General features: G+C 42.1%; 1 protein-coding gene across 1 annotated transcript; it reads right to left on the bottom strand.

Moving 5' to 3' along the window:
* Window positions 1-11,958: 11,958 nt before the first annotated feature.
* LOC121453247 (60S ribosomal protein L11-like) lies at window positions 11,959-12,532 on the bottom strand. The gene has a single exon (XM_041659814.1). The coding sequence runs from the start codon at window positions 12,530-12,532 to the stop codon at window positions 11,996-11,998; it is 537 nt and encodes a 178-aa protein (XP_041515748.1). The 3' UTR covers window positions 11,959-11,995.
* Window positions 12,533-13,220: the final 688 nt, after the last annotated feature.

Raw genomic sequence — 13,220 nt, 5'->3', positions numbered from 1 at the left:
TCCTTGTCCGGGGGTGGAGATGTTCAGTCTTTTATCAGCAAGTCACGTTGGCATGTTTCTTTCTGTAAGCAGCTGCTCAAGGATGGTCAGTCAGCGTTCGAGTTTGTGGAATATTTTCACTGTGAAAAACCCGTGGCATTTTCTCAATGCCTACACCCAGGTAGCTGTTGAGATGCCATGTGGTATTTGTTCCTGATTCCATGACTGTAGAGCCTTACTTGGAGAGATTTTCAAATGCTGCAGCACCCTTGCATTGCTAGGATACACTTTCATTTGTTGACAGCGCGTATGACTTCTGTTCGTTGCTGGGTTTGGTTTTCTCTGAGTTAAACTTTGACTCAATTTTGTATTAGGGAGATGAAAATGATCTTATAGAATAAGTTAGAGAAATTTCTTTTTCCTTTTTTTTGTCAATGTTAGTTATTTAGGTCTTTGGTAAGACTGAAGAACTGGAATTGCCTTGTTCTATACATATTTTGTAGGAAGTTGTCTGGCTAGGAATTCGGTCTTGTTCTTCCTTTTGAGTTAGTTTTCATTTTCCAAAATTTTTCCTTTCACCTATGAGTTAGATTGCTTGTTGGCATTCATTTTTTTCAGGACATTGGTTGAATTTCTGCAAAGCTGGAAGGGAAGGGACATCTCTTTTTCTCTACACTTTGTCATTTCTGTCTCCTTTCTCATTTTCATGCCCATTGCCCTAACTAAATTTTTTTGCCAGTTTTGCAGAAGATTGAAGAACCAACTTGTGGTTTTATTAATTTTTTATTGCTTTTTTCCATTGTCTATTTCTACTTTAACATGTATTAATCTTTCTTTCCTTCTTTTTTTGGATTTAATTTGCTCTTTAGTTATTCTTGTTGTGTTTTGTTTGTAACGCAGCAGCGTAGATTGTGGATTTGGACGCTGCATTCTTTTAGTTGACGTCTCTGCCTTTACTTGAAGACTCTCTTTCCATTTGCACTGATGTGTAAGGTCTACCCCTGCCATTTTTAATGCATCCTATATCTTTTTGTTGTCATTGGGCTTCTTTTGTGTTAAATAGATTTTTAAATGTTTTACATTAATTCCCTTGGTGTTTCTTTTACTATATATATATTTTTAGATATTTTCCCAGTGATTGCCCTAGGGGTCCAATTAACCTATTAATTTACTGCAATCTAGTTTTCATTAATGTCAACTTAATTACAATATTATATAAAAACCTTCCCACTGTGCTGTTCCACTCCCTCCTTCATATCTTGTTCTGTTATTATCATAGAAATTATGCTTTATGCCCATCAACATATTTGTAATTATTTCCTAATTTGACTTACTTTTAAAAGACACAGGAAACACAAAGAGCTGTGCATAAAAGATACTTATACTCCATTTTTATTTACTTATGTGATTCTTTTTGCTGGTACTCTATCTCACCCTCTAAATCTTCTTATTGACTTCTTATTTCTGTCTGAAGGACTTATGCCAGGGACTGTTAGCAATGGATTTTTTGTGTTTATCTTCAGCAAAATTGTAATTTCTTCTTTATTTTTACATATAATATTGTTGGGTAGAAATTTTTTGTTATACTGTTGGATAGAAAATTCTTTGTTGACAGTCATTGCACTCTGAACATCTTCTATTCTGGATAGTTTGTGATGAGACACCTACGTTGATCTTACTGTAGGTCTTTAACAGGTACTTGATTGCTCCTCAGCTTCCATGGTGTTCTTTGTCATCGAAATGCTTGGTTATGATGCATTTGGATGTGTAGCTTTGTGATTAGGCTTTGCTGAGCTTCTTGGATGTTAAGTTAAGTTAACATTTTCCATCAGTTTTAAGATACTTCAGTTATTATTTCTTCAAACATTCTGTTTGTTTTCCTCCCTCCTTTCTCAGATCCTCCTGGTGCATATTGCTTTCTTTGATGACCTCTCTAAGTTCTGAGAGCTCCTCTCCATTCTCCTGTTGTTCAGGCTGCACAACATTTTTTTCAGTAATTTTTTAAAATTAATTCTTTGAGAATTCCATACAATGTGTTTTGAGCAATTCACTCCCTCAGCTGTGGGACATGAAATTCCACCAGCAGCCCTTCTCATTCAACATTGAGGCTTCTTCTTCTTCTTCTTCTTCTTCTTCTTCTTCTTCTTCTTCTTCTTCCTCCTCCCCTTCCTCCTCCTCCTCCTCCTCCTCCTCCTCCTCCTCCTCCTCCTCCTCCTTCCTCCTTTTTTGCCTTCCCCAGCAAGTCCAGTTTGTATTGTCCAGCTAGTCTCCGGAGTGGAGCCTGCCCTGGCATGTGATCAACACACCATGGGTCATGTTATTAAAGGAAACCAGACACTAACAGCTCTTCAGCTGCTGGTGGGATTTCATGTCTATGTCCCTCACCTATTGAATTCTGTCTGTTTGGAGCTTGTGCAGGTCATGTGCCTGCTGGCACAATTGCTGTAAGTTCATATATGCAACTTCCCTGTTGTGTCTGAAAAACACTGCTTCCTTGATGTTACCTCCCACCTCTGGCTACTACAGTTTTTCTGCCCCAGCATTGCACAACATCAATGACCTATTTCAGAGTTTGCTATTATGTCTGTCTGCTTATTGAAGTTTGCTGCTGAACGTCTGTGCTGAGTTGTTTTTATTTTTATTGGACTTTTAACTGTAGAATTTCCATTTGTTTATGCAGTGTGTGTGTGTGTGTGTGTGTGTGTGTGTGTGTGATCCCTAACCCTTTATGAATATTCTGTATTTGATGAGGCATTGTCTTCACTTTCCTTTAGTTCTTAGAGCAAGCACATTTAAAGATGTTTTTCTAGGAAGTTCAATCCCTGAACTTCCCCAGGGAATAGATTTTGTTACTGATGATTTTAAGTCTGCAACAGAAATGTAAACTCATTTTATTTTTTATTTATTTATTTTTACTTCCAACCTAGAGCCAATGAGCTAGGGATATAGGTAAGATAAATTCAAGATGACCCAAATAATTGCTTTTCCTGAGATTTCTGTGTTTTTCTTAATACATAGTTCTAGAGCGGTTACAAGCCTTTGGCTAATTTCAAGAGTTGTAGAAAAACTTGATTCTGATAATTGACAAACAAAAAGCCCAGTGCTAGAATTGGGTTACCTCTTTTGGAGTAGTTGGCCAGTGAGTTCACAGATTCCCAAAACTGTAGGCTGCTTGGTTACTGTCCAGGATTTGATAGCATGAAAAAGACGCCACATAATTGAGTCATAGAACATGGAGAAATCAAACTTGCATTTACTTGAACACTTTATCCCTATGGACTAGCTCTTGGAGGAGAGAAGTCATTATCAGTCTTACACAGCTGAGAACCGTGAAAGCTACAAGAATGAGCAGCCTGGCAAGACACACCCACTGCTGCAATAGTGGCCTGTGTATTCTTAGGGTTCATAGACGCTAGGAGAGAGTCTACTAATAATATCCTGCTAAATATAAGTAGTATTAACCTGCCTCCTAATGACACATACAAAGATCAGAGCTGCTAATCCCTCAACAGAGAAAAGTCTTGTTTCAGTGGATGCAATTAATACACAGAACCACAACAAGTCAAGGCACAGAAGAGGCGAGATTGAGACATCTTATATCATATCTCCTCCTTCCAACACTCAGATATGATTGCTGCAGAGGAGATGGAAAGTGTATAAGATTCAGAGGTGGTGGCTGACTACAAGGAAACTGATGTGTTATTCCCCTATGTATGTTGTGAATATATTTTATTATCATTGGTTAATAAAGAATCTGCTTTGGCCTATGTCAGGGCATTATATAGCTAGGCAAGAAAACTTAACTGGATGCAGGGAGAAAGAAGGTGCAGTCAGGCATGTAGCAGTCCAAGAAACAAGATGTGAAATAACAAACCATGAGCCTTGTGGTAAAATATAAACTAATAGAAATGGGTTAATTTAGGATGTAAAAGTTAAGTTAATAAAAAGCCTGAGCTAATAGACCAAGGAGTGTGTAATTAATGTTAAGCCTCAGCATGGTTATTTTATATGTGGCTTCGGGAATAGGTGTGTGGAGAAAACTCAGTCCAGGGGGACCAATAGGACAGAAAATATTTGTAGCTACAGGAAACAGTGTTTTTTGGACACCACAGGGATGTTGTAAATATAAACTCACAGTAGTTATGACAGGATGCACAAGACCTATGTAAGTTTAAATCAGACAAAATGCCACCATGGAGTGGGAGAGGTGGGTATGATGTTCTACCCCTAGATAAGGACTATTAGCAATTGGTAGGTGTTGGACTAGAAAGACTTTAGTTTTCTTTAAGGATGCAGCCCTTGGTAAGCTGACGATGCTATAGTGGAAGGCCACACATTCAAGGGTGTGTGGAGTGCACAAATTGTACTTGATGGATTAAAACACCAAAACCAAAACATAGAACACAAGGTTGGATGGGTGAGGCATGGTGGGTGGAATTGGAAGGGGGAGAGGGTGAATACGAGCAAAGTACATTGTATGGAGCTCTCCAAGAACCAACAGAAATGATAAAATTATAATGCATCAAAAGAATAGTTCTGGGCGTTAGGGCTTATCGACCATACAAGAAACACGGGTTTGATCCCCTGTGTTATATAAAAACTAAGCATAGCGGTCTCTTCTTGTAATCCTAGTACTCCGGAGACAGAGGCAGGGGATCCAATATTCAAGGCCATTCTCAACTACATAGCGAGGTTGAAATCAGCCTAGGCTACATGCGACCTTGTCAAAGAACAAAATACATCAAGTTGTCAAAAGATCACAAGGCTCTGGAATATGATCTCTGGGCTTCCAAGTCCGGCTCTCACTTGTGTGTGGGCTTTAGAGAGTTATTAGGCTCTCTGGGAGTCACTGTTCTCTGCATATCCTTCTCCAGGGGTTGGTTGTCACCAAAATATGTGGATGAATCTCATGAAGATGTTTAGCTCACAACAAGAATTTGGTGGACTGTACCCCTTACTAAGGCTACCTTGAATTCTCCCAACAATCCTGCATGGTTGCTAGGTCAAGATTTTTTTTTTTTCTTGAAGGTGGTGACAGAGGCGCTCACCCAAGTGTAGAGTTTTGTAGGCTGTAGGGTTAACATGTGTAAGCATTTCAGTTTGTATTGAACACATATGCTAACAGGAATACATATGTTAATAGGAACGATTTCCACAAATTGTGGCTGTCCTCTCTTCCCGATGTTGCTTGGGCAGCCACTGGAATATTGTACTGAAAATGTTTAGAGAAATGTGTGTCTTTGGATTTGGTGCAGCTCGCAGTTGCAGAAGACTCCCGGTGAGACTTCTTCTGATACGTAGGCTTCATCGGAGCTCAGAGATCGAGTTGCAAGAACTGGCCATGGTGATTATGGGCCGTGACTTCACGAATATTCTGGGTTGGCCTGGCATGGGAGATCTGCACATTCTGAAGCTCATCGTGGGTCTGGCAACCTTTACAGGAGGAGACAGGTGACAGGTCTTTCCAAACACAACAGATGGCCTAAAAGCAGCTGCTCAGAGTAGCTACCGCTGGGACAGGTGTCTGGCTTGCGCCATACCAGCTGTGCATGGAGACTTGTTTCATTGCCTTTTCGGATGTTGTCTGCGAGCATTCTACAAGAGCTTTTATTCTTGCCCTTGCTGTTAATCTTGCTGTGAAATTGCTCTAATGCAAGGGAAAGCCTGTGAAATGAGACACAGCGCCTCAAGCATCAGCTGCTTACAGAGGAAGGGAAGTACACCAAAGACGCCCAGAGAGAAAATGAAGGAGAGCCAGGGGGAGAATTAGTGGACTGAATGGTCATTACATGCTAGGATTTGTTCATCTCCAAACCAATTTAATTATGGAAAGAGGCAAGGGCACTTTTAGATGGATCCACCAGGTGGCGCTACCAAAAGCATTCTTGGCTTATCTCTTAATTTCTTAGGGTTAATTTAGTAAACTCATTATTATTATTAGAGGTGAGATCAACCTTCAGTTTTGGAAGGAGAGTGTTTGGATGCCGATCCAATTATTCTCCCTACCTGTCTCGTGTTTATGTACACATATGTGTGCGTTCTCTCTACCTGCCCCGTGTTTATGTACATGTATGTGTGCATTCTCTCTACCTGCCCTGTGTTTATGTACACATATGTGTGCTGCAGCTTTGCGTACACACAAGAAAGACCCTTCTCTCAAGAGATATGATGTCCTCTTTGTTAGACCTTTTTTTCAAGGGCAAATTTGAGCCAATTGTCCTAGATTTAGAGTTATGTGTTTATATCTTCTGGTTAACATTAATGTACGTGGTGTTTTTCTTTTCTTTGTCTGGTCCTATAAAAGCTTTATATAAGCTCTTTAACAAAAACTTTCAGATGACCTTTGCCAAGATTGAACGAGAATACTAAATTCTTCCCCATGCCAAGATAGGTGTTCTTCCAAATCTGATTCTGAGCTATGAAGCCCTTGGGAATGCTATTGTGGGGGGTAAGCATGATTCCTAAAATCAGAAGCAGAGCACATGGTTAGGATAAATTCTGGTTAATGAGACTAAGAAATGCTTTAAAAAACTTACCCTTATTTAATTCCTATCTTTTCAGAGAAACTCCTCAAAACTCCCCATCTGCACGGGCTTGATTCTCTCATTTTACTAAGGATCAGCGGGAGGGGGCTGATACTTTTGACACTGTGTTTTAAAAACAATGCCCAGCATGCTTTGAGGTAAGACTGAAAGCGTGCACATGGAAGCATCTGGTAGCAAATAGGGCAGGCCCAGTTCCTATTTCTCACGGGGAAGGGCCAGAGCAAGCTGAAGACTGCGGCATAGGAGCACAGGCCGAACTCCTACTGCTCTTCTCAAGAACACCAAACTAGAGCTGCCCGGGCGCTTTGAATGCTCGCTGCTCCCTTATCCACAGTCATGTGTCTGATGAAGATGAATAGATGCAGGGGTGAGCGTGGAGCAGCGGAAGGCACCTCTGAATAGTGAGCTATGTAAAGAAACTGTTTTTTCAGCATATGGAAATCTCGAATTGTTTCAAACCTTTATCACGGTGTATGATTTTGTGTGTGTGTGTGTGTGTGTGTGTGTGTCCGCGCACGTGCATGTATAGGCCATGGCATACCTGTTCTGTGGAGGACAATTTGAATGTCCCCCTCCTTCTACCTTGTGTGTTTCAATGACTGAGTTTAAGTTGCCAGGCTTGGTGGCAACCACCTTTACCCATTCAGTCAGCTTGCTAGCCCTGGAAACTCTTGATAGTTTGTTTCCTGGCGAGCGGGTGCTGAGAGACAACCTTTAATCTTTACTAATTTGTCTACACCTCCTGCCAGGCGCCAGCAGAACAAGGAGCTGCTTAAAGAGCTCCAGAACCCATCTGATATATGCCTGACCGGTCCAGTGTGTGTGTGTGTGTGTGTGTGTGTGTGTGTGTGTGTGTGCGGGCGCGTGCGTACGTGTGTGTGCATGTGTTTTTCGTGATTTGCAGCAGGGGCTGAGGAAGAGTATTTAGAAATGTGCAGAGCTCCTTGCTTGGCCTCCAGTTCAACTCGCACACGGCCAGCAGAACAGACTGTCTGAGGACAAGAGAACAAGACAATCAGCCTGAGTGTGTGTGCTGGGTAGAGGACGCAGTGTGGATATCTCCTCTGGCTGAAGCACATGAAATGACTCATTAGCACAGTCGTGTGTTCCTGAATCACAGGAACAAGTTCTGGAAAAGGCATTCTTAGGCACTTTCTAATGTCAGGGAACTGACTCTAATGTCATAGAGTGTGCAGGCCCTAATGATCTAGGTGAGACAAGGTCTAGGCCGTGTGGTCTGGTACAATCCAGGGAGGAGGGAAAGAAGAGCCATATGAGGCCCCGCCACCATCACGAAGCATATTGTTTACAGCAAAGTGTTTTTAATAAGGATGCGATAAACACAATAGTAATGGCAGCGTGAGGAAAACATAAAGGAACACGGTAGCTGTTTGTTGCCTCTGTGGAGTCTCATTTCCTGTCTGTGGTTCTGTGGCTGGCGGCACAGAATGTTTATTCACACCAGGGTCCCCACATACACGGAGTTGCAATGCGAGGGTGGCTCAGATGTTAAGAGATTTGTAGGAAACTTTTTCACTCCATTATGACCTTACAGAATCACCTTTGGGTAGCCGGCTGGTTTCTCGATGACTGACAGAGGGATACACGGTGCCACGTTGTTTTTTCTAAGCCCTGGCTGGTAATGGTCCAAGTGGCCCAAGGTCAGGAGTATAGAGTAGTGCCTGCTTGAGAGTTTGCCCAAATGAGAAGTTGGAAATCATACAGAGCCCATGATAAGACTGGTCTGTAGGGCCCTCATCTTGTACCTGTTGAGTACATTCCACAAGCATGAGACACAGTGTTCTGCAGCACTCATTGGTCTGGTCTCTCCTACCCTGTCTCCTGATTATGGAATCTGGTGGGGTGGCCTGCTCCCTGTTTCACTTGAGAAGCTCCTTGCTACAGAATGTGGATGGAAGCCCCAGATTCTCTTTGGCTGGCAAGGGATAATGCTCTGAAGTTTCTCTCTGGCTATGAGGGATCAAGGAGGAAGTAGGAGGGCTATCTGCATGGCCTTTTTTCCCCCCCCCTTTTACTGAAAAGAGATTATTTTCTGATATAATGTATTCTGGTTATGGTTTCCTATTTCTCTACTCTCAGCTCCTCCACACCTCCCCTCTCATCTGGACCCATCCCTTCCTGTCTTTCAATAGAAAACAGACAGGCCTCTATGGAAATATATAATAAAATATGATATGATATGATAATAAAAGCTAACATGTCAGAATTGGACAAAACAAACAAATAGAAGAAAAAGAGCCCATGAGAAGTCACAAGTATCAAAGACGCAATTATTTACATACGCTCGAATCCCACAAAAATACTAAGCTAAAAGCCCTAATATATTTGCAAAGGACCTGTAGGGCAAAAGCAGAGAAGAAAAATTTATATAAGTAAAATGAAATAAAAATAAAAAATTGTAAGTTAATTATTTTTCTATTAAAAAAAGGAAAAGCCCTGACAGGGCATTACAAGACAAGGAATATCTGCAGATGGTGTTGTTAGTTTTTTGTTGGCCATCTGCCAGCTGGGCAGCCACCCTTAAGAGCTGGAGCTGTTTCCCCACTGAGACTTCCTTAGAAGAAATTAAATCTTTATTTGTAAATGGTTACCAATTGGAGACAGCTTCCGAGTTGGGGACAGGAACATGCACTCACTTCTCCTCTTAGCTGTGGGACCTCATCCAATGCAGGCCCTGTGCATGCTGCTTCAGTACATGAGATGCCATATATGCATCTGTTCTGTTGATTTCGAGGATCTTCTTTTCCTGGTGTCCTCTAGCCCCCCTGGCTCTTCCTTTTCTGTGGGGTTTCTGGACCCCTCAGCAGAGGGATGTGATGGAGACATCTCCTTTAAGGATGAGGGTTCCAAGATCTCTCACTCTCTGCATAATGTCTGGCTACAGAATTCTGTATTTGTCCCCAACTGCTGCAGAATGAAGCTGCAAGGGACTGAGCAAGGGACCAGTCTATGACTATAGCAGAATGTTATTGGGAGTTATTTTATTGCTAAGTATATATATATGAATATATATACATATATGTATATATACATATATGGAGATAGATGGATAGATAGATAGGTGGGTGGATGGATGGATAGAGGGAGGGAGGGAGGAAGGGAGATAGAGAACTGTAGTATTTGGATTCACCCTGGGTCCTTGGGCTATCTAGTTTCAGGTTTTTGGTACCCAGGCTGTGTTGGGTATGTGTTCCATCTTATAGAGTTAGCTCAAGTCCAATCAGATATTGGTTGGTTACTCCCACAAACTTTGTGCAACCATCACACTTTGCAGGCAGGACATCATTGTAGATCAAAGGTCTGTGGCTAGATTGGTGTCTATATTTGCCCTTTGATAGTGTGTAGAGTACCTTCTTGGACCAAGGATGCTAGCTCATAGGGGTGAAGGCCCTAGGTAGGCACCAGCTTGATTTCTCTATTTCAATGAGTTGTGTAGGTGTTATCTTCAGCAATGGGTCCTTGTTGTCAGTTCATGAAGAGCAACTTATAAGCTTGGCAACATCCCGAGTTATTTGGAGATTTCCATGGAACTCCACTGGTCGACAACTCAACTAGATGTAAACCAATTCCAATACTGGAAGCTTCATTTAGTGTTAAGAAATAGCCAGTTGGGGTTCTGTCTCCTCTATTATTTTGGTGATTTCAATTAGATTGCCTTCACATATCTATGCATTATAGGAAGGGGCCCTTAATTTTAACTGTATCTCCCCATATTCCCTTCCTCACTTGATCTCCCGTTCTACCTCTCCCATACCCATTCATCTATCCATTCACTCTTAACTCTCCTATTCCCTTTCCTGGAGAGTTCTATCAATCTTCCTAGTCCCTTACTTTATGCTTAATCTCTGTGGTCTTATGGATTGTAGCTCGGTTATCATTGACATAACAGCTAATATCCATATATAAGTAAATACATACCAAGTTTGTCTAACTGAGTCTGGTTCACCTCATTCAGGATGTTTTTTTTCTAGTTCCATCCATTTACTTGCAAATTTTACAATTTCATATTTTTAATAGGTAATAAATAGTCCACTGTGTAAATGTATCATATTTTATTTATTCTTTCCTTGAGGGACATCTTGTCTGCTTCCAATTTCTGGATATTACTGAAAAGTTTTTGTGGTCCAATAAACCTCTCTGCTGACGCAATAATCCAAATCAGACCAAATCAAACTAAATTAGAAAAAGCCCAGGTTTAATGGAGGCCAGCGCTCCCAGGTGGCCTTCCAGGCCCCCAGCGATGGAAGGAAGACTGGAAAACCACAGAGAGGGGAAAGGAAGATCGGGAAAACCACATGTTCCTTCCCTGGGGGTGGGGAGCAGTTTAAATAGCCTGTGGGAGTGGTTTTGAGTCTCTCTGGAAAGGGTCACCATTTGGTGGGCTTTCTCGAAAGTAGAGTTTGGACTGAGGCAACTCCCAGGGGAGGGGGCTTGGAGTGGAACTTTCCACTCAAACATTCCAGGCTCTTTGGATATATGGATGCCAGGGCTAGGGTGAAGCCCCATCCCAAACACTCCAGACTGTTTGGGTATAGGTGCACTGGCTCAAGTTTGGCTACTTCCCGAGGGCATGGGGCCATGTGGGAGAAGGGAGAGCTGGGAGTTGGTAGGCTCACACTCAGCAGGAGGTGAGGGTGGAGATGGTTTACTGCCATCCTGGAGACCTCAGGCATCTGTTCCTTGAGAGAGATAAGAAGGCAGGTTGCTAGGAGGAAAAATAAATTGTTATTACTGGCCCTATAAGGGGCTAGCCATGGGAAGGGTCATTAACTGCCAGGAAGAATGGGACAGGGAAGTGCCCTGGTTATACAGGAGAGGCTCGGGTGAATAAGTGAGACACAAGAGTAGATTATGTCCTTTAAAATCAGATTTTAGTTGATAGGTGTCCTTTTGAGCCAGGAAAGGTGGCACCCGGTAGATAAAGTTCCAGGAGCTGGTGCTGGTATTGGCATTGTCTAGAAGGCCCTCTGTACATTGATCTTGGCCCAGACAGCAGGAGTGACCTGTAAAATATGCTTGAAAATGGGTGGGGTTAAAATAAACTCTGAAAACTGTTAGTTTTTACCAGACTGATTTTTGATATAGCAGTAGGACTTTTTTCCCCTAGGAACCTACAGGTATCTATAAGACGACTGGAACAGATTTACGTTTTGGTATCATAGTAAAAGGCTATGACTTTGGGTTAAAAGGCATGAACTTATTAGCAGACAATTAAAGGGATTTGGGAACTCTGAACCTCTGAGGATACACCTGAAACCTGTTAATCCTGGACTATGAAGTCTGTGAGAGAGGGAAACTTAGCAAGTGAAATGAGTGATGAGCTACCAGTACCTCAAGTCATCAAATGCCATTAGACAGACCTTGGCGGGAGAAATGAGCAGAAATGAGACAGTTTATTTATTTATTTATTTATTTTCTGAGAAAAATTTTATTGGCCTTTTGGATAAAATTTATTTGCCAGGAAGGATGATCCCATCGTACTTCTGCTGGAACCAGCACATGGCTTCCTCTTTGCTGATTCTGTGTTTGGCCCCAATGCAGCCTGTCCTGTGCTTCTTGTCTGCGATGCTGAAACCTGGCCTGCCCAGCACCACATAGAAGTCCAGGCCGTAGATCCCAATGCTTGGGTCATATTTGATGCCCAAGTCAATGTGTTCTTTAATCCCAAAGCCGAAGTTCCCAGTATCTGAGAAATTATTTTTCCGCAACTCATACTCCCGCACCTTCAGGCCTTTCTCCAGAATCTCTTCTGCCTTGGCTCCATGGACAGTACAATGAACAGCAATCTTTTCATTTCTCCTGATGTCGAAGGACCTCACAGTGTACCTAGCTTTGGAAAAGACAGGTGTCTGGCCTGTGAGCTGCCCCAACACCTTGGCTGCCCGGGTCAGTCTGTCTCCGCTCTCCCCAACACAGATATTGAGGCAGAGCTTGCGGATGCAAAGTTCCTGCATGGGATTCTCCTTTTCACCTTGAACTTGCGACATGATGGAGAACAGGAAGAGAGACTATTTATTTATTTATTTATTTATTTATTTATTTATTTATTTATTTTTTAGCATCACAGGCAATCCCAAGTCTCTCCATAGTCATTGGGGAGCACCAGCCTTAGAAGCAGTACTTTCTGCTAGCTGCTGAGTCCAGGAGGCTTGATGATTTTCTTGTGGGAGTAGAGTTTCATCTACCTGTCTTGGCAGAATGAGACAGTCGAACCCCTGGTATAATGTCCAGGAAGCTGATGAGGTGGAAGGCCCCTTTTTGCTGTGTGGGTGGCTTTGCCATACCCAAAGGCAATCCTCCAGGCAGAAGGTCCTCTGAAATCATGCATCTTCTAGGAGGAGCTATAGGATGCTGCAGAAGCTGGCATGTCTCTGTTATAAGAAGCTCTTTTGTTAAATGCCATACTCTCAGATCTGTAAAGGCACATGAGAGTCAGGGTACCATTTCCTGTCAGGTATATCCAAATTAGACATTTAAGTTAAATTTAGAGATGTATTTTATCAAATCAGTTACAGTTTACCAATGATAATAGAGGCAAAAAGATTATAAGGAATATTTTAGTTAAGTTAAAGAACTTTGGAGATGGAATGTCTCCTTGGTAGGTCCAGCACACGTGGATACTCTTACCAAAGATGGTGCTGAGGTCAAAATGGCAGATACCCACATGTTTATATT

Source organism: Microtus oregoni, unplaced genomic scaffold (assembly GCF_018167655.1).
Source record: "Microtus oregoni isolate MIOR12 unplaced genomic scaffold, Mior012 000000F_ref0000247, whole genome shotgun sequence".
Taxonomy (NCBI): domain Eukaryota; kingdom Metazoa; phylum Chordata; class Mammalia; order Rodentia; family Cricetidae; genus Microtus; species Microtus oregoni.
This window is presented reverse-complemented; position numbering and strand designations above follow the sequence as displayed.

Excerpts from the sequence above, each read along its gene's own strand:
- LOC121453247 (XM_041659814.1), bottom strand. The coding sequence starts at position 12,532 with ATGTCGCAAGTTCAAGGTGAAAAGGAGAATCCCATGCAGGAACTTTGC.